The sequence below is a fragment of the Teleopsis dalmanni genome, chromosome 2 (genome assembly GCF_002237135.1).
Source record: "Teleopsis dalmanni isolate 2A chromosome 2, ASM223713v2, whole genome shotgun sequence".
Classification (NCBI taxonomy): Eukaryota; Metazoa; Arthropoda; class Insecta; order Diptera; family Diopsidae; genus Teleopsis; species Teleopsis dalmanni.
Window position 1 is genome coordinate 158,498,533 of NC_051847.1, and position 22,352 is coordinate 158,520,884.

The 22,352-nt window shown below is 28.5% G+C and overlaps 2 protein-coding genes across 5 annotated transcripts; one reads left to right on the plus strand and one right to left on the minus strand.

Annotated features, from left to right (window-relative positions):
* The first annotated feature begins 2,909 nt into the window (after positions 1–2,909).
* On the plus strand, positions 2,910–22,028 carry LOC119682833 (dihydroxyacetone phosphate acyltransferase). Of its 4 annotated transcripts, none has more exons than XM_038096353.1 (9): positions 2,910–2,972; positions 3,089–3,334; positions 3,468–3,612; positions 3,753–4,018; positions 11,295–11,904; positions 18,891–19,438; positions 19,494–20,063; positions 21,152–21,316; positions 21,382–22,028. In XM_038096353.1, the coding sequence occupies exons 5-9, from the start codon at positions 11,313–11,315 to the stop codon at positions 21,703–21,705; spliced, it is 2,199 nt and encodes a 732-aa protein (XP_037952281.1). In that variant the 5' UTR covers positions 2,910–2,972; positions 3,089–3,334; positions 3,468–3,612; positions 3,753–4,018; positions 11,295–11,312; the 3' UTR covers positions 21,706–22,028. The 4 variants fall into 4 exon arrangements, with proteins under 4 accessions (XP_037952281.1, XP_037952283.1, XP_037952282.1 ...); XM_038096355.1 differs by having other exon boundaries at positions 3,089–3,322; XM_038096354.1 differs by lacking the exon at positions 2,910–2,972 and having other exon boundaries at positions 3,085–3,334.
* LOC119682834 (fatty-acid amide hydrolase 2) lies at positions 5,185–7,008 on the minus strand. Its single transcript, XM_038096357.1, has one exon. It carries the CDS (start codon positions 6,920–6,922, stop codon positions 5,342–5,344), a length of 1,581 nt encoding a protein of 526 aa, XP_037952285.1. The 5' UTR covers positions 6,923–7,008; the 3' UTR covers positions 5,185–5,341.
* Positions 22,029–22,352: the final 324 nt, after the last annotated feature.

Genomic DNA, 22,352 nt, shown 5'->3' on the forward strand with positions numbered 1-22,352 from the left:
TAATTTTGGCGCTAAAAAAAAAAGTGAGAAAATTTTGAATACAAAAAATCTAAAACTTGGAAAATAAATAAAATCTGTTGAAATCTCTGAAGTATGAAATGTAAGTTTTTATTTAGTTTTTACTTAAAAACTTAAATTTAATTCTATAGTAAATAAATGGAAATTGCAGATTTTATTAGAATTATCGAGCGAAACTGACTCTTCCATTCCATTTTTAAATACTAGTTCAAGTGTATTAAGCTCAAGGGATGAAGTGCATCAGCATGGATATAGTGGAAGTTTTGTGGAAACGATCAATAATTTTTCCGTTAAAGATTATTTGATTGGTATTTGCGCATAAAAAATACAATGGTTATATATTAATTATGTTTCATATTTTAATAGATTTGTTAATAAATTCCAATCAGCGAATACAAAACAACCGTGATGATCACAATCGGACGAGAGCAATGAAAGAATTTTATATATTTTTGTGGTATATGGCAAATATGAATACTTTTTGCGAATTTGGTATTTGTTTTGGCATACCAAGAGCTTCTGTATGGAGAATAATTGAAAGAACTAGTGTTTAGCTTATATCAATTGCAAAATTTCCATTCGTGATTGACAGCACACATGTTAAAATAAATGCACCTCACCTTAGCAATTAGGCTTATTTCAAAAGGAAGCATGAATATAGCTTAAACTTGCAAGCAGTTTTCAATGGTTTTTTTTATAAACGTGTATGTTGGAGAGCCTGTTTCCTTATGTATTGTTCTGTTTTAATTAAATAAATGTATTCAACTTAATGTTTATATATTCATTTCAAATTAATTGATTTTCATAAATTATCAAACAACACTTTTTTAATAATAATAAAACGTAAATAATTAAAGTAATAATTTTAATTAATTTTAATAATTTTAATTTATAGTAATAGTAATAATTAAAACATTACTTCAAACAAAGAAATAAATAATAATGACATATAAAATAAATAAGTACATAAAATAAATAATAAATAAATAAAATCAATAATAAATAAATATAAATGTAGATTTGTTTATAATTTTACTACACCGTTGCATCGCATTGCCAACCTCATTTGCATTAAAATACGTTCCACTTTTATCTTTTACATACATTCCACATTGAACCAGAAAGTGAACCAGATCAATTGCTGGTTCACCCCATTGTTTTTGTTTTGCATGTAAAATTGAGCGGATCATGTTTGCTGAAACACAGCTATTGTAAGGTTTGAAGGTATATTTAACCTCCATGCAACGTTTTTTTGACACAGGCTAAAAATCAAAATAACAGACAAGTTGAAAAATCAGTTGTTTGAAATGAGAACAAATGAATTACAACGAATTTAAACACTTTCAAATGGCTCATTCGAAATGAGTCATTTTCGGCCAATCTAAACGCCATATAAGACAACCTTAAATTGATAAATATGTGGAATATGGAATAAATAAATATGATATATAATGCCCGCTTTACACATAATACTTGCGGCACGTTTATGTAACTTTTTCACTTCGTTTTCTCAAACGATTTTCTCATTTTTGATAATTAATTACTCGCAATGTTTGTCACAACTGAGAAAAAGCGTTGAAGTACGAAAGTTGTGCTGTCTCATGTGTAATAACAATATTTGCAAGAATGACGAGGCAAACTGATGGAAATCAAAATATTTTGATTTTTCGTCAATCTTGCTCGTTTTTTTCGTATACAATCGGATTTTTGTCGGATTCCACGCAAATTTAATTCTTTTTAAATTTATGAAAGCGAAAACATCGTTTAAATGCACTCATGATTAATTTATTTTTTAGTATATCTGTTGTATTTTTTACTGAAATAATAGTTCCGTTTCAGCAAACAATGATTTGCTCAATTTACATGCAAAACAATTGCAATGGGATGAACCAGCAATTGATCTGGTTCATATTCTCGTTCAATGTGGAATGTATGTATAAAATTAAAGTGGGACGTTTTTATGCAAAATGTCATTGGTAACGCTATTTTAACATATTATACTGTGCAATAAAAAATATAAATAACACAACAGGTGAAAATATAGAGCCTGACAAAAAAGGTAGCACTTCATATTTTATTTTTAAAATGATTAATTATTCTGCAAATTTAAATCATGAAATTCCTATTATTTCTATGCTGATACACTTTATCCCTTGAGCTTAATACATTCCAAGTTATGTTTAAAAACGGAGTGAAAGAGTCTGTTTCAATGTCGTTCGATAATCTGCAATTTTCATTTATTTACTACAGAATTTAAGTTGTTTTAAAGTAAATAATAAACAAAAACTTATATTTAATAATTTAGACATTTTAGCAGATTATAAATTTGGTTATATATATTTTTTATACACAAAATTTTATCAATTATTCTTTTAGCGCCAAAATTATTCATACAAATCAAAATAAAATTTTGTAAACAAACACAGCTGACATATATAATGCGTTGCCAATTACTTTCACATGTGATCAATATAATTTCAGCAAAGAAAATTCAAATCCTTGTTTGGTGCAAACTCAAGATTTACAAATGCCAGATCAAATCGTTAATTTCCGTTTCATACCACTCGAGTGTGAATACGTAAAAGTAGTTTATAAAGAAAAAAACAGTTATACCCATTTATAGTCGAATTTTGTGAGTGTTCTCTGAGTGTTAAAATTATTATGCGTAGCAGTCATCTGATCCATGTACACGAGATTTTGTGGAAATTTCATACTTCGGCGTACTATGGTAAGCATGATGTCTGATACCGGTTAAGTTATATTTACCCAGTGTATGAAGTTTAAGTTTGCTGTACTACCGTTTGAAACGTGTATACTTTTTTAAGAACAATCATTCATGGTTATGTGTCAAATTTTTTTAACTGCTTCATGTACTTGCTGTTGTCGAATATATTTGAATTTCAGAAAGAGTGAAACACAAAATTATATACAAAGAAATACTAGAACACATAATTGTAAAGTATTGGTAAAATTGTGGAAATTTTTTTTCAATTACAAACACGATTTTATCTTTTTGTACTGTTCTTATTTTTCATAATTAAATAATTTGCTAAAGATTTTTTTTAAATAGTTAAATCTACGAGTCATTATGTCATTGCTAAAACTTTTTTCAAATAATTTACTAATAAAAACAATGCAATTGAAAGAATACATAAAAAAAAACCATTTCGTCGAAGTTATTGGATCAAATCATATCTGCAAAAACAAAGTGATTGGAAAGCACATTTACTAAAAGAATTGCTATAGAATAAAAATAAAACTGATATGCGAAATTTTACTTATATGAATGTTTCGCAATTTGAAGGTATTTTGTATTGTAAGTTATAAATTCTTTACATAATTTGCAAAGACAATAAAAAAAATTTCAAAAAAACGTTTATAATTCTTTACATATTTCATTCTTTCTTTACATTTTCTTTATGCGTGCCGCCGTTCCTGTAAAATTGAAGTTAACAATTGCACTGTGCTACTTGGACACTGAAAACGCTTAGTATGTCATGAAGAATTATCAAAAGTTTCCAAAAGGACCATTGATATTATGTGTCTGAGGTGCTAAAAACATAATTTTAGAGACTCAAGCAAAACTATCTAAAGGTGAGTATACTTATGTAGACATTTTAAAAATGCATTGTTATCTGCATAAAATCGCTTTTTCTAAAATAAATATCTAGCACTTTTTAAATTAAAACAATTATTTCAAATTATTATAATTGAATTTTAATTATTTATGGAAGGCACATTCGATTTAATTTGATTAATATCGGTTCAAATGAAAAGAAGCATATGACAGAACTACATACTTCGACAGTTATTTACAAAATGAAATAAAAAACCGAACTAAATATACGCAACAATAGAACAATAATACCCGGTCAAGCAGTCTATATACCTTTTTTAATCAACTAGCTGATGATACCAATGCCAGATGATTACAAACACAATTATCAGTTGCTGGAAACTTTTTCTAACATTGAATTTCAGGACACCATCTTATATATATGTATGTATACTCAATCAGATATGAATTGGCAAATTATTGTGAAATTAATTAATAATAAATAATCGATGATATATGCATTATAATATACGTAGTTAAATCATTGTTTCCATAGTTATACTATTATTGTATAACTGTAGTATATTATAATATATACATATATTTTACATGTTTTTGACTTTACCAAACAATCAGCAATTTAGTAAAATAAAACCAAGCTTATTTTCCTCGACACTTGTTTCTATACACCGACTTATTATTAACGCATCCAAAAAAGTGATATCGGAAAACCAGTGTATAGAGTGTGTCACATAGTATATAAAAACTTATTGTATTTTGAATTTTCTTTTTACATTCTTCACCCATTTAAGGTACAATTTCTTCAAGCAGAAGATTTTTTAAATCATTAGAGCGGTAGTTTTGACTGTTTGAATTCGGCAGTAATTCTTACAATTTATCCTTCTTAGAAAATAAATTACTGTTTCCGTAAACTATGTATTATCTTTTTTCAAACAAACAAGCCAAAATCATATAGAACACAGTACTATTTAGCTATTCGAAAAAAAATAATTGAAATAGATAAAAGCATGGATTGCATTATAAATCTGAACCTAAATATTACATAGTTACCACAATGCCATATGATTAATTTATTTCCTTGTTCGAACTTTTGCGCTTACTTTTTACATAAAAATTTCCCAGTAAATTTTTAAAAAAGTGTAAGCAAATTAGTTCTAACTTACTAAAAACTTGATCTCCTGTATCAATAACTGACCATAATTAAAATTATGTGTTTATAATATTTATTTAGTAACATAGTAATTGTGTCTATATAGTATATTAGCTTATCGTGGAAAGCTGTTAATTATTATAAATAGTATCATCCCAATATTTTTTTCACCTTTGATTGTAAAGCACAATTAACATTTAAATTGGGGCATTATGTATCTTAATTGAAAAGTTTAATGATTTTGTGGACAAATATATCACTTAATTCATCTTCGTAATAGATACCACACTCATCTTAAGATCTAACAAATAGAAACTTAAAAAATTATTATAGTAACATCATAAAATGTGACAAAATGATGCACCATAACAAATAACGTACTTTTATCATTATAACAATGTTTCTACTTATATACCAATAACGCTGGCTATTGAAAAAAAATATACGTATTCTTAAACATTGCACCAGACATATGTATAACGTCATTATTTTTATTTTATAAAAAATTGTATAAAAATAGATTTTTAAAAATTAGTAAACTCGATTTCAAATCCATCACCATAATAGTCAAACTTTAAGTTTGGTACAATTTTTATTTAATTTTTCACAGGAAACGACGGCACCCAACCTCCAAATACGCGTTCCAATTCTTCTGCAACAGATAAACACAATCTGTCGTTCATTTCATTTGCAACTACTTGTATTCCTAAAGGCATGCCACTATTATCAATACCCATTGGTACTTGAGTGACAGGAACATGTAATACATTGAAAATAGCAAAGTAATAGAAGTCTGTAAACTTAACAAGTGGATAATAATGAAAGGGCGCAGTGCGCGGCGAACTATGATAAAATAGGACTCCATTTTCACCTAATATTTCCTTCAAAGCTTCTTTACATTTGATTGTAGCTTCTTTAATGAAACTTTCTTTTTCTTGTGGTAATATGCCATCTATAAGACCAAAAATTGCAGCCATCGAAAATTGACTTCTACCAATTAACTTTTTAAATAGCTCGACAAAAGGGTTTAGCTTAACTCCATTTCCAAGTAGCAAAGAAAAATTTGCTGGTTCCTGTGTCATCCAATATCGCCACATTTTACCACTAATTTCTGAACCTGGTAGTTTAATACATTTTACTTCCTTTCCAGTTAATGACTTAAAATGATTCCGTATTTTTAACATAGTCATTTTAGTTTCATCATTAATGGGATTGCACTGCGGCATATCGTTACATGGTATATAAAAGTAATTTAATTTTTTGAGGTCAACTTTTTCATTTAGTTTAAGTATATCACACATTTTCGGGCCAGCTATTACTTTTAAGATTGGTAATAAATCAGTTGCGTATTTGGACATGGGACCAGCAACTACCATAGTTTCCTTTTCATTTCCTGTACGGAATGTACAACCGCGCATATTTACAACATTCTTTGTTGTTTTATGACCAAAGATCCCACAGTTGAATGCAGGTATTCTAATGGAACCACCAATATCAGTTCCTAAGCCGAACGCTGTGCAGCACGATGTAATAAGCGCACCCTCCCCACCAGAAGAGCCACCACAAGATCTCCTTAAATCATAGGGATTATTGGTATTTCCAATTAACATGTTCCTGGTCTCCATCCATTTATTTACTTCTGGTACATTACTAGTAGCAATAATGATTGCACCACTTTCTTTCATTAACCTAATACATTCCGCATCGTCTTTGGCACGGATATCTTTTCGTGATACTAAACCTAATGTATGTAGCTTGGTGGCAACTGCGGTACTATCTTTTGTTGTAAATGGTACACCTAAAAACGGTTTTTGAATAAGTTCCTGTTCACTTATATCGCCTTTTGCAAATCGAACATCTATTGCTTTAGCCTGCTCCAATGCTTCTGGAAAAGGACCATCCACAACGGCATTTATTTGTGGATTCAATGTTTTTATACGCTCCAAAAACACCTTTACCACTTCATATGACGTTAATTCACGCTCTCGGATGAGTTTTGCTAATTCAACTGCACTTTTCAATACTATTTTTTCTTCACCGGGAGTTAAAGTTGAAGATAAGTGTTTACGTGGACCTAAATACCAACCAAGCAAAAATTCTAACAATTTATCAACAATTATATGTACAATTACTAATAATATGTCCAAAATTGGTTTTAATTGTAATGATAAAGCCATTGCTAGATTAATTTAAATTTAATAATTATTCAAATTATTTCGAATTGCATTACAGCAACAGAGCTCTTCTTTATACTATAAAAAGTGAACTACTGCTTTGCAAATTTTGATGGTTAATGATATTCGAACTTTCGAATTTTAAATTAACCAGAGTTTACACGTGTCAGTTTAATATTTAAAAATTTTAATTTACAACCTTAAATATAATTAGGGCATAAAAATGGTAAAGAACCTGATAAATTTTTGAAAGTTCTTAACATATAACACCTTTTTATGATGTTTATTTAGCAACCTTAATTCGTGCAAATTGTTAACATGTTGAAAGATATGCTAATTTTCGAAATTTTTAAATTCAATCTGTTAAACTAGAATGAGCTTCGCTCTTGTTACAAAATCTGCAATCATGTTTCTGTTTAGCATTTTAGCACATGTTTGGCATGCCAAAAAGAAATAAATGAACAATACAATAAAGCATAGAAGAGTAATATAAAAAATGAATCGATTTGTACAAAATGTTTATTTGATATATTTAAAAAAAACGTTTATCAAGCATTTTTTTTAAATTTAATAATTTAATCAGTTAGCAATTTAATGAAAATAAAAATCATACTTAAACAATTTTCAAACAAATATTAATTGAAGTTATTGATTATACTAAGGGCCATGTTATGCAGAGTGTCTCGGGCACGACATGAGTACAATTGTTGTTGTTTTCAATGCAAATTTTAAATTTGAGAATGAGAGAAAAAACAATATGGCCGTTCAAACTCCGGCATGAGAGCCGGCGTATTTTTGCCCCGGCACTAAGGCAAAACAGTGTTGTTTAGTAATAAATTTTAAAATTTGCGCCTTTTAGGAGCAAACTACTACAATTCTAGTACGTTTTGGAGAAAAAATAGCAGTAAGCAACACAGCATTTTTTTTATAAATCGCTAATAATATAATTATTACACTTTCCGATTTTAAAAAAACGCGTAAAAACTGTTAACAATTATTATAAGATAATATAATAATAAATTAACATTATTACAGCCTCTATGAGTTTTTTCATGCGAGTTATTTTTGGTGGCAAATTGAAAGTGAGCATATCTAAATTTCCTTTTAAATTTAGGCACAACCAAGAAGTAGTAAAAATACAAAATTGGCAATACTGATATGACACTCTGCATAACATGCATTTTCGGCATAGCCCGAAAGAGCTTAATTTGCCGTGCCCATAGACACTCTGCATAACATGGCCCTAAGGGCCATGTTATGCAGAGTGTCTCGGGCACGGCATGAGTACAATTGTTGTTGTTTTCAATGCAAATTTTAAATTTGAGAATGAGAGAAAAAACAATATGACCGTTCAAACTCCGGCATGAGAGCCGGCGTATTTTTGCCCCGGCACTAAGGCAAAACAGTGTTGTTTAGTAATAAATTTCAAAATTTGCGCCTTTTAGGAGCAAACTACTACAATTCTAGTACGTTTTGGAGAAAAAATGGCAGTAAGCAACACAGCATTTTTTTTATAAATCGCTAATAATATAATTATTACACTTTCCGATTTTAAAGAAACGCGTAAGTACTGTTAACAATTATTATAAGATAATATAATAATAAATTAACATTGTTACAGCATCTATGGGTTTTTTCATGCGAGTTATTTTTGGTGGCAAATTGAGAGTAAGCATATCTAAATTTCCTTTTAAATTTAGGCACAACCAAGAAGTAGTGAAAATACAAAATTAGCAATACTGATGTGACACTCTGCATAACATGCATTTTCGGCATAGCCCGAAAGAGCGTAATTTGCCGTGCCCGAGACACTCTGCATAACATGGCCCTAAATAAAAAATTATTCAATTAAGTTTTCCATTTCCATTTTACTAGTAATTTTAACTTTAATTTAGTGCTAATTCTAATCCTTATTATAATGCTAATTCATTCAGGGAGAGACCCGCGGAGGGTCCATTCCGCAACTGTGCAAACTGAATTGTACATAAAAATTTGCTTACATTTTGATTTTGTTATTCCTCAACTGTGAATAGTGAGTTTTATTTGTCAAAAAGTGTATACTTTTGTCAAATTTTCTTCACCGTATATTTGGTCGAGAGTTTTAAAAACAAGAGAAAATTTTGTGCAAAATTAAATATAAACTTGTATCATTATTTTTTTATAGGTTTTAAAAATGGAAAAACGTAAAAAACTGATATACCAGAATGCTATCATGTTATATATGATATTGGGGGTCGATAAAACCAAAACTGTGAAAAAATTTTGTATACACGCAAACGAAAAATTCATTTCTCATCGTGCTGAATGTATTTTTGACAGCTGTCATTGAAGAAATTTGTATTTACATTGAATAAAATCAGTTATTGAAAATAAATAAGTAAACAAAATAGCAGACATTATACTAATTATTATGCAATTTTATAATAATTATTAAAAATTTTTATTTTATATTTTTATAATTTTTTTGCAATTATAACATAAGTTTCAAAATTTTACTATCGTTAGAAAATTCTATATTAATATTTGAGAACAAATTTTTGCTTCTTTTGCTTTTTCATTTTTAAAACCTATAAAAACATAATACAAAACTATATTTAATTTTACCCAAAATTTCCTATTATTTTAAAAACGCACGGTCAAATTTACAGTGAATAAAATTTGACAAAAGTGTATACTTTTTGACAGAAAAATTCATTGTTCACAGTTAAGGAATAGCAAAATCAAAATGTAAGCAAATTTATATGTACACTTTAATATGCAGAGTAGAAAAATAGACCACCTGCTGTGTTCAAGAATTTATCTACAGAAAGAGCAATTCAAAAAGCAACGCATCTTTAATATAATAATATTTCTACTACTTTTTTACTGCAATGTTTTCTTGATATACCATACTGGAAACATGTCAAAATTCGATGTTATTATCGATCTCAGCGGCAGAAACATTGTTTCGCATAAATTCCGTTTAGTAAATTTCTCCTACTAAACTATATGAGTGAAAAAATCTGAGTGTGCATTTACGGATTTAATGTTATTATTTAAAAAACGATTTTTAAATTTTTTTATTATATTTAAATATTTGGTAAGTTTCATTGATTAATTATTAAAAGTTGTAGGCTTATGTTGTCATCTTCAGATATAATTTTTAATTAAATGTTAGGCCGAAAGATTTTAAATTTGAAGTGTTAAAAAAATACAGTGAAACAAAATTTTTTTTTTTTATTTATTTACATTTTGCATTCACTGCAAAAATTGTTTAATAAATGTCTGCATACTAATTTGTTTATTTATATTATTTGCTTATATGGTATGATTTTAGTTCATGCATTTTTAAATATGAGTTGCCATATTTCTTTTAAAATTATTTCGATTTAACCGTTGAAAAACAAAATATTTCTTTACCGCAATAAAAGTATAAATGCTTGCGTCATAATACTTTGAAAACAATTGTAAAATTATATTTCAATTCATACAATTATCTGCTCAGTAAAAACTAGTTACTTATGTAGTTTCAATTGGATGTAATATGAAGAAAGCTTTACTTTTAAGCTTGTAGCGCTTGCTATTTGTACGCATTAAAATTCGCTGAAAACATGCACTTATACGGTTTTTATTGTAATTTGCAATATGTACTATAAAAGCTTGATCTTTGCCCCGTTTTAGGACTTATAAGCATTGAACGAATATTTTATATTCACATTATTTTGTTATTGATCTTGTGTACTTAGTTTAACAATGCATTGAATATTTGATTTAAGTTACATGACAAATATTATGTTTAAAATGTTGAGAGGTGTACTTGCTGTCTATTTTGAGTATGATATTAATAACTATTGCTTTAAAACTACTCTATAAATTTTTTTTATCTTTTACTTTTGAAGTGAAAGAGCGATAAGTGCTCGTTACTTAAATACATATCTAAACGCGTTTATATATAGCTAATGTGCGCGTGCTAATATCTTGTAGATTAATAGTTAAGACGGTGAATGTTTTGTAAACAATAGTAACGAAACATGTGCTAGCCTACGACATTTTCGATGCTATAGGCATGAATAGTAGTCATACTATTTCATAAATACTGTTACTACTGTTATCAATATTAATTAATCGAGAGTGTACGTTCCACACACAATTAGTTACTTTCAAAGCAAATATTTTAAAAAAATTGTTACGATACTGAGTCAGCACGTTATTTTATTTAGCTTAACAAATGCATACATAAAAAGTTTAATAAGTATCGAAAAACATAACGAATTATGCTCAAAAAACAATAGTGCAATTTGTATATAAATTACATGTTAATAAAATAAATAAAGTAAAACATTATATGTATGTTAAAGTAAATAATTGAATTCTATATATATATATTTTGTTAAAGATATTTTAAAAGTTAAAAATGAAATCGGAACCGCCAACGTTAACGTCAATGTTATTGACTTCACCGGTAACAGCATTGAATGGAGGTAGCAATATATATAATACGCCAGTAATAAAAGAATCTACATCAAGTAGCTCTCATTATATATCAAATTTTGAGAATATCTTAGCGCCTGGAAATGAACCTTCCATGACAAAAGAATATAAGCCAAAAGTTGCTTATAAATTCGAAAAATATCTTAATCCTCATAAACTGAAACTGCACGTGTTAAAAAGCGAAAAGGTATGTAAAATTATTGAGCATTATGCGATTCAAAACAAATGCTCCCCAGAAGTTATAAAAGAGCAAGTTAAAGATATAATCAACGAAATCGGTTTGGATCGTAGTTTAGCAATTATACGTTGGTGTGGGATTGCTATAACAGCTATAGGAAAACGAATAAGTTCCGGTATTTATGTGAATACAGCTAGCATCGAGAAAGTCAAAAAGAACTTAGGTTGTAATCCAGTTCTATATTTACCTAGTCATCGCAGTTATATGGATTTTGTACTTATGTCCTATATTTGTTTTAAATATGATATTGAAATACCTGGGATTGCAGCAGGAATGGGTGAGTAAATAATTTGTACATATTTTTATTTTCTAATATAATAACATATAATAATTCATCTTCTTAACATATATACAAATTTTGACATATTATTTTTGTACATGTATCTTAGGTCTATTCACTACAATTAATTAAAGAAAAACGAAATATTATGTTTTTATAAGTTATATCAATTATAAAATTATATGAGATTAATTCTTTGGTTACCCATTTGACAATAATAGTTAATGCCAGAAAAGCTCGATATTTATCTTCAGATTTTTTAAAAACAATAGATAATATATATATATTCTCGTGGTTATACTCATTATAAAAGAGACCAGTGGTATAAAATGATACTAGCTTTCGTATAACAGCTTTTACTTTAACATTCTTAGCAATGTATACAATATACAAATGAGTCAGTAATTTGACTCATATTCTCAGTTTATAACATTTATTTTTATTTCAAGTGTTTGGAGTTTAGTGGCAGAGAGGTGTCATATACCACGCAACTAAAACTCATGTGCCTTATTTGATATTACGCAAGTCATTATCTGTAGTAATATTATAAAAATTACCTATTACAAACAAAATATTAATTACTTCGAATAAATACTTTCAGTTTAAACATTTAACTCCATACTAAAAATAATATGACACTAGAGTATGGTATCTTATATAATACTCTATATATACCGTCTAATGAGAGAAGCTACGATTTTATTTTCGTCGCGTCACATTATTTATTTTATATCATGTCTATATTTTGGTCGAGTTTGTAACAATGTTCTTTTGTGGGTAGAAATGTTATCAACAAGCAGTGTGACTTAAGTTTGAAATTTGGATTAATGGAGTGCAGATCCTGAAAATCTGCGCATGAATAAAAGAAAGATAATCTCTTAATTTGATTTATTTTTCTCTCGCAAGATGAAATAAATATTTTATAATTAATACAGTTAAACTTCCATAACTCGAACTAAGTAGAGTGCAACAGGGTTTTAGAGAGCAAATTACTCGAACTCCTATAACTCGAATAAAAATATTGTCACGTGCCAATAGAAATATATAAGTGCATTCTATAACACGAATTATTGTTTTAAATATGAATTCATATTGGTGTAAGGGGAAGTCCCTTTTTCCAAACTAATTGTTTAATTTTTTCTTTCTTATGTTGCTTCTTTGTGCTAATGCCAATCGCTCTAAATTGCAACCACTTAATAAGGGAGTAAGTGTAACTATCGCAACAGAATCGTAAAAGAAGCACTTAAGCGTATAGAAGCAAAGAAAAAGCAGGATATTACATTTATGGATTGCATAAATCATCTAACAAAAGCTTGAGATATTAATCTAAGTAGTCAAACGATAGCGTACTGCTTTAAAAAAGCTGTATTTGACCAATTTTCTATATTAGACGAACAGGACGACATTTCTTCAGTTTTGAATAACATTGATGAAAACAGTGAATTTGAAACAGAAATAAATAAAATAACTTCCAACTCTTAACGATTATTTTGAGCTTGGCAATGAAATTTGTATATCAAACTTTTCTACAGATGACAATATTATTGAGCATTATAGCTCTGAATTAGTAGATCCAATTCTAAGCGCAACAAAGAGTGATGATAAGAGTTTGGTGTATGAACTTGTTCATCAGCCTTTCAAGGATGAAGTAGAAGATTCATTCAAAATTCTGAATTTTTATTTGCAAACGAATGATAACACAACTGATGATCACTATAAAGCTTGAAATAAATTGGAATCTCTTTTTACTGAAAATAATTTCTGAAAGTTTTACTTCACTATAACTTCTATGCTGTGTTTAATATCAAATGAATAAATAAATAAATATCTTAAAATGAAACTCGTTTCTTTCAAAAAAAAAAAAAAAATTCTCTAAATCGAAGTCTCCATATCTCGAACCTTTTCTTTGCAAAATGGTATTTCGATTTATGGAAGTTTGACTATATATGCTTTCTCTTATATTGAAACACACTGTAAAATTTAATATATCAAAAACATTGTATATATATATATATATATATATATATATATATATATATATATATATATATATATATATTTATATATTTATATATATATAAACACGAAATAAATTAATGGACGTAAATAAAGTTCTAAATGAAATGAAATATATGAAAAGTTTGCTATTGGGGTCATAAAAACGTAAAATAATGAATTAATGATTAATTTAATCTATATATTTAGGAAATATTACGATATGCAAGTACCAGCACTTATACTAAACCTTATTAGATATGAAATTCTTCTTCTTTCTTAGCATAACAGTCCTCGGTGAACCAGTGCTTCCTCAACCATTTTTACCATCTGACTTCATCCGATGAAGTTATAAAATTAATACATTCGAACTAATGACTTGCTTTAAAAGCTGTATCAATTACATTAAACGTTTATTGATTTATTATCAAAGGTTTATGTATAAATCTTAAAACTTAAAAATAAATAAATATAAAATAAATATAAATATAAAATAAATAAAAAAAATTTATATATATTTTGAATTTAATGCTAGATTATAACATACTCCCCTCCGTTAAACGAAAATGCGTCAAAATAAAAAATTTTTTATGAAGAGATATTGTTGAATAACTATAACATGTACAATATTAATAATTTGTTTCACTGAACAAATGTAATGTTTAAGTTGAATAGGCGGTATTACCCAATTGTGTGGCATTACCTGAGCTCAGTGGTTTTAATGTTAATATTTGATTTTTATATTCTATATTTCTTTGTTATTATTTACTAAATAGGTACATACAATTCTGACATTTACTGTGAAGTTCTTAAAATATTTTCCTAGTTAGATTGGGTTGGTTTTATGACTGCTGATACTGTATCATCAAATGATAGTATTGAAATATCGTTTTTGGCTGATTTTTGGATTGATGATTTGCGATTGTTTTGGTATAATGGAGTCTACATATAATCACCTTAAAAAGTTCGAATCTTAAACGTTGAACTGATTTTGTAAAAAAATAGGTTTTTTTATGAAGCTGTGAAATTTGGAACCGCTGTTAAATTTGGCTTGTTTATTAAAGTATATGAACTGAAATAGCTTACCTTATACTACTTGCTTTTAGTTCGTCTAAACTAAGTGTAAACTCCTGATCTCTGTGTATATTAGGTGCAAATACTTGCATATCAAGTTTTATTGCAACTAACGTGTTATTACTATTGTAGGAATGGGCACCAAATGAAATAGGTCAAATTCATTCTAATCAATTCAGAATTTAGGGCAATTTAATGATAATTCACACACTATTCTTTATGTTTCTCGATGCTTTCATCATGTTAATCGTATTTAAAAATGCACGTCTAAGTACTAACCTAATGTTTTTAAGGAATAATTGTGGTGTTAAGCATAATCTTGTGACAGGTATTTATTTTTTAAATACTTACTTAGTTAGCCATTACATACGGAAGTCGTTCTAGGACGCGTCGTGTAGCCAACGCCCGATCAGTGGCTTGCTGTCACATATAATGTCACAGAACATATAATTATTAACAGTGACTTGGATCCCAAGACGCTCAGAAAATTTGTTTGTTGACTGAAATTACTTTGTTGCAAATCTGATGTTAATAGTTTATAGAGTATTGCGCCAGACTTCAAATAATTTGTGGGTATTAGTTAGCAACAACGATCAAACTTTGTATATTAATCCTGAATAATTGATTTTTGATCAATTAAAATGAACAGTACATTTTATATTTAAACGCATTTCATATTTGGTTTGTTATATGATTTGCTTATTCTATTGTTTTCTGCGCAATCCAAATTAATAGCTTAGTATAATTTCACATTGTTCAATACGTGGACGTATTTTTTTTTTTTAAATAATTGTTAAATTAGTAATAAACTGATTAGTCTGCCTTTTGCCGATTTTCTTTCTAATCGTAGTGGAACAGTGCGTTCATTAGGAATTTTAATTTTTTTATTTGTCTTCCATTATAAGTTGCTTTTAAATTATCTATCATATCTTAATTAAGTACCGCGGTAGTATTTAATTTGTATCTTATTTATTTTTGTTGTAATTTGAGATGGTGGCGTTGCTTTTATTGTGCAACCTCCACCAAAACTTCGTTGAAATATTCGTTACTTCGTTATCTAGCGAGTGCTCAATATCATTGTTAGTTCCCATTGATATCATTGGTGAAGCATCTAGTTTGTTAGTTTTGCGGTTAATCTGTTAGCATAATGCATTCCTACTAACTATCGTCAGTATTTGTTATTTTTACAAATAACAAATTTAATAAATTCAGTCATTTCTTGGCTTATGATGGCCACTTAGAATTTATTAATCAAAATCGCCAAAATAAGTGCTTGAAAGCATAATATCCTACTGCAATTTATTTCCCAATGAATTGAGAAAACTATTTCAGATGCATTGGTTCCTATGAAAACAGAAAATAGCACTTGATGTGAGTATTTTTCCACAGCATTATAAAGATATGAAGATTACCTATATATATATTTTTTTTTATTGCATTTATTAAGTTAATATTGGGTAAAACGATTTTTTATTAAAATATTTGATTCATTGTAAAATTTATCGTCAGGGTGACAAAATGTCGTAAAACTTAAACTATGGTATTTTAAAGTAGATTTTGTTGTTTAAATATTTCTGATAAGTTGCAGTTGACTCAAAAATCATTTATTTTGTTCATGCTGCAGATAAAATGAAATTATCATATATTTTAGCTCACAAACTGGATGACGGTGATGGCGAAAGTGACAATGAGAAAGGTCAAGCTTTCATAAGAAATTTAACAATGTGGAATAGTTAACAACGCTGTAAAATTACCGTACAGAAATAGAGTTTTATTAGATTACATTTAAATTAATATATTTGGGCTATGTTTCATAATTTTTTTAAACTACTATTTTCAAATTTGCTATCACAAAAACATAAAACTATGGTTTATATGACATCGATAAATGATTTTCCTTCTATATGATCTTTGGTGTCTCTAACGTTGCTAAAATATCTTGTTTTAAATTTTCCTTTTATTCACAATAATAAGAGTAGTTTGTTGCAGATAATAAAAGTTTGTTGTAGATTAGTAAATTAGTATTTCCTATGATTTGTTAAAAATTAAAATTGAAAGAACTTATAGCGCGGTGCAAACTATAATTTTTGAATGTCATTTAAGTTGCGCTCTCTTTTGCTCAAATTTATTCTAATGTATTTTAAAATTTTACAAATTAATATTTTATTATTATATTGGAGCTGTTTTGAGCTAGTGCACTTAAGCACTTATACTCTTTTTTAACTCCTGTTTCTTCAAAACCCCTCTCTACACCTTGACTAGATTATTGTTTATCACTTCATCACACTAAGCAATAATTGACCTCAGATCTACATACCTCCCCGAGGAGCCTGTAACCATTCTGAGATTTGATAACGAGATGTTGGTAAGTCTGTCAGATTTCGCAAATAGTTTCAGGGCTCTATCCTTTATGTATTTTTTGATGGGATCAATCTTGATGTCCCTGAGGATGTCATTCGTCCTAATGTACCATGGAACTTTGAAAAGTCTTCTCAGAGTCTGGCTTTGTGCAATTTCTAGCTGGTGAATAGTAGTGTTTGAAGCTTTGCTAAACGCTACACAACCATATCAGTTTCCTGTTCTTAACATTGAGATTTTGATTTCTAAATAGCGGTTGGAGGTAATGAAGAACAGCTAATGCTTTTCAGTTGAACATGTTTAAGCCATGTGAATCGTTTGTCCAACGTGATGCCGAGATATTTAACGCTATCCTCCCAGTTTATCACCATATCACCCACTCTCACTCTCGACGAATTCTGTTTCCACTTACGCGTTATAAACAGAGCCTTAGTTTTTTGGGTGGAACTGAAGTTCAAGGGTGTTCGCGAAGGCTTTGGCTTTTCCTAAATCTGTATATACCAAGCCTGTCACGCTTTTTTATTTTATTTTTTTATTTTTATTCCATAAATATTATAACTATCATAGATATCTAGTAATACTTTTAACAAATGAAAATTTGGAAGTTTGAGTTATCTTAAATCATCATTTAAGATAACATGTTAATGATAATGATACATTTCATACAAATTTCAATACAATTCATAAATAAATAAATAAATAATAATAATAAATAAATAAATAATAATAAAAAATTAATAAATATAAATAATTTTTTTTTTTGTGAAGTAAAGAATTCAACTTAATATAATACTTAATACTTAAATAGGTTGGAAGTGAATGTTTTAGACTTCCTTTGTACCCAGCTTTTGGTCTAATAACATACTTGGGCATGTTGGCTTTCTTGTAGATTGATATGTCAATGTTAACAATTTTCAGTTTCCGTTATTCAAATTTCCTATTGGTGAAAATAACTTGAACTTGGAGTTTTTTCGGCGTTTATCTTAATCCCCCAGGTGTCAGACATTGGCCTGGGGTGTCAGACCATTTTTTCACTTCGTTTAGATGATTTTGAAGGTTTGTGATGTCATGGTTTGTTGATAAAAGTCCAATGTCGTCAGCAAACGTTATAGTTAGTATTTCTCCACTTTTTGGCGTACGAATGTCTGAAGTGTAGAGTAGATACAGAATCGGGCCTAATACACACCCTTGAGGGACACCGGCTTCTATTTTTATCATGTAGGATGTGTCGTTTTGATATTGCACAAGGAAGTATCTATCTTTAAGGTAGCTCTTCAGTAGTAAAAAAAATCATTCGCAATATTGTTGATAGTTTGTAGAGCAATCCTTCGTGCCAGACGCTGTCGAATGCTTTAGCTATGTCTAAAAACACACCCACAGTGATTTTCTTAGAGTCTATATTCATTGCAATTTTGCTAGCCACCCGATGAATTTTCTGAATTGTAGAATGCTTTATACGAAATCCAAATTGGTGATTTGACAATAGGTTGTTTTCTTGTATTATTGGTTCCATAAATGAATTTTTGTAAATGAATTTTTTGTTTCTTTTGTTACAGATTTTCATGCTATGTTCGGTATGGGTACGATGCTACGTAAAACAGGCGCATTCTTTATGCGTCGATCTTTTTCGAATGATGAACTCTATTGGGATATTTTCCGTGAATACATTTATTCTTTAGTTTCTGCGTATCATATTGGTGTTGAGTTTTTTATAGAAGGTACTCGAAGTAGAAATTTTAAAGCTCTTGTTCCAAAAGTCGGATTGTTTTCGATGGCGTTGCTTCCATACTTTACTGGAGAAGTGCCAGATATAACCATTATACCAATAAGCATTTCATATGAACGTGTACTTGAAGAGCAATTATTTGTCTACGAATTACTAGGAGTTCCAAAACCAAAAGAATCAACAAAAGGTTTCTTTAAAGCATTAAAAATTATTGATGAAAATTTTGGAAAAATGTTTGTTGACTTTGGTGAAGCAATATCGGTGAAAGAGTTTTTCAGTCATACAAGCGTAGATCGCATGCAAAGAGCTAGTATTGGTACACATCTTCAAATACTTAACAAATATGAAATCGATTTAATAAAAAACTTGGCAAATGAGGTAATGTAGAACTGTTAAATTTAATAATTCAATATAAAAATCTTGTGATTTTTAGATAATTTATCAACAACAATATCGCATTGTTATAACAACATTCAATTTAATAAGTTTATATTATGCTAGTCGAATATATTTGAATTATGCACCTAATATCGATGAACTAGCGCGAGGAATTCATCAATTGAAAAGTATTTTCGAAGAACTTGGTGCGCATGTAGCCGTCAATATGAATCGAATCAAGGCGGATATAATTGAAACTGTTGAAATACATTCCAATATTGTGCATTTTCGTAACGCTCGACTACAGTACACAAAAGTTGCTATTGAACAATTAGCACAGGAAATTGAAACGGAAAGACTGAAAGCACACATTTTAAAGCCTCAAATAATGGCTATTGCAGTACCCACCTTAGCACTACAGTTGTACATAAATCCATGTTTATTTTGGTTAGCACATCCGGCATTTTTAATTTTATCCGCATTACAGCTACGACAGGAACATCAGCAAAAGAATATAATTGAAATTAGCTATAATGATTTAGTTATTAATTTAAAAGCTCGAATTGCTGAATTGGATAACATTTTCAAACACGAATTTATTATTGAATCAAATAGAGAATCAGAGGTAAAATATTAAATATTTTTGGTTATATATTTAAATAATTTTTAAAAACATGTATAAACTAAACAGTAGTTTATGTTAAATTATTAATAATGTTAGAAATTTATAAATTGCAGGTTTCTAGAAATGTTCAGTCAGTAACTATTCTGTTGGTAACTTTTTTACTGTGTAATATATACATTTGAGTTAGGTGCTAATTAAGTTGAGAGTACAAGAGAATATAAAGCAACAATGCAAATGCACAACAAAAAATATATAAATTTTCAACAAAAACAATAATGTTATCTATGTAATTATCTGCATATATAAAATTCATTTAAGCGGATATTAGTTGTTTTTTTTTGCCGCAGATGTACATGTTCTTATTTTTGTATGAGAAACGGTGATCATAGCCATATGTGACAACTTTGCAGAAGAACATATAAAAAAAGGCATTCAGTTTATGTATGTTGAAAGCCCATACAGAAAAAAAAATTTCATATATAATAATAAAATTAATTATAGTACTGTTCTTCATGACAGTAAAATATCAGTAGATCTATCAATCATCGATATTACTCGGTAATATATAATCTATTTTCACAACGACATTTTATCAGCTATATACATATTTGCACCACTTTTTTCGGTTTAGTTTAATACTGTTTAGTTCCCGTATAATTTGTCAGGATATATATCAGATATAACTATATAAAATAAATTAAGAATAACAAGCTTATAAGTAGTTTATAAATTGAAAGTTCACGAAAAACCCTTTTAAGTACAATCATATGAATGAAAACAGAAGTTCTTCTTCTTATTTGTCTCAAGATGCCAGTGTGAAACTTGAGATTTTCAGATTATATCACCTATGCTCGGTCGCCAGAGCCTCGTATGCGAGAACAGGATGCACTACGTATAGGCGAGATTGCCTATTGAGGAGGCTAGGCTGTGTATTCGCATTACTCTTCTATTGAGGCACACACTTCTGCCCCTTGCATCCCGAAAACAGAACTTAAAACTAACAAATCATTTCTATATTCAATTTTTTAATAAATTTTATTGAAAATTTTCTAGTAACTTATTTGAAATAAATGATTTAATATTTTCAGGAGTTCGAGCGCAATCTCAGATTATTGAAAATGCAGGGTATTTTAAGCATATCCAAGAATTCCGGACAATTCGAAATATACGAAAATGATTCTAGTCGAGTGATTTTATCCGCCCTAGCGCCATTTCTTTGTATGTATTATCAGTTAGCTATTACTTTGAATAAGGTAAAAAAAATAAAAGAATATATGAATTAAAACAAAAATATATTTTAATATTCTTTCTTTTTTAGTTTTCTTCGGAAGCCGAATTTACACCAAAAGATGTACTCATTCAAATGCAAGAACGAATAGAGAGTTTACTTCAGGAAAATGACAGTTTATATGTACATCCATATTGTTTTGCTCTAGATAACTTAAATATTGCTTTGAATGCATTTATTCAAGATGATTATCTTAAAAAAGTCAAGGACACAGGCATGTTACGACATTCCAATGGAAAGTCTTTAAAAAGCTTAGAAGATCAAATACTTGTGTATTGTCAGTTGATGCCATTTAAACAATATTATGACGCAACGGCTCATTACTCAATGCAGTTAATGTCTTCTAAATTATAACCGCAAAGTTTTTGCATGATAAGTTTGTTTTCATTTCTCATTCAGTTTTTATATTCATTGCTCAAAAATTATCTAATCGTTGTTATATTTATAGTCGTAGTTATAGTAATGCCAGCGTTTAGCTTTGTTATAGGTTGGTTAAGTAAAGTTTTATAAACAGAAAGTGTGTCCTATATTACATCTAATAGTTTGTGATGTAATTCATAATGTAAATTAAAATTTAAATATTCGCGTCATACAAATTTAATTAGTCAAGCCAAATGGTATTTTGTTAGTATTAAGTATGGATTAATCTAATATAAAGAAAACTTATAACTTAATATGAAATTTAATATATGTAACTATACTAAATTGTATTGTAGTATTTTAATATATGTAATTTATTAATTATATTGTGGACAATAGCATCAAATATACTCTTTTCATACAATTATAAAAACATTTGGTTATATTTATAAGTTGTATTTAATAATAAATTTTCCCAGGAACTAACAATTGCATATTCTATAAATTGCAGCTTCGCAAGTGTAAGACATTCCCAATAAATTAAAAATTTTATTTACACTTCAAATTTGAACACAAATCATATAATGGCTTAAACAGAACTAGTCACTGGTGCCTCCTTCTAACGTAAATGAAATGTAAAT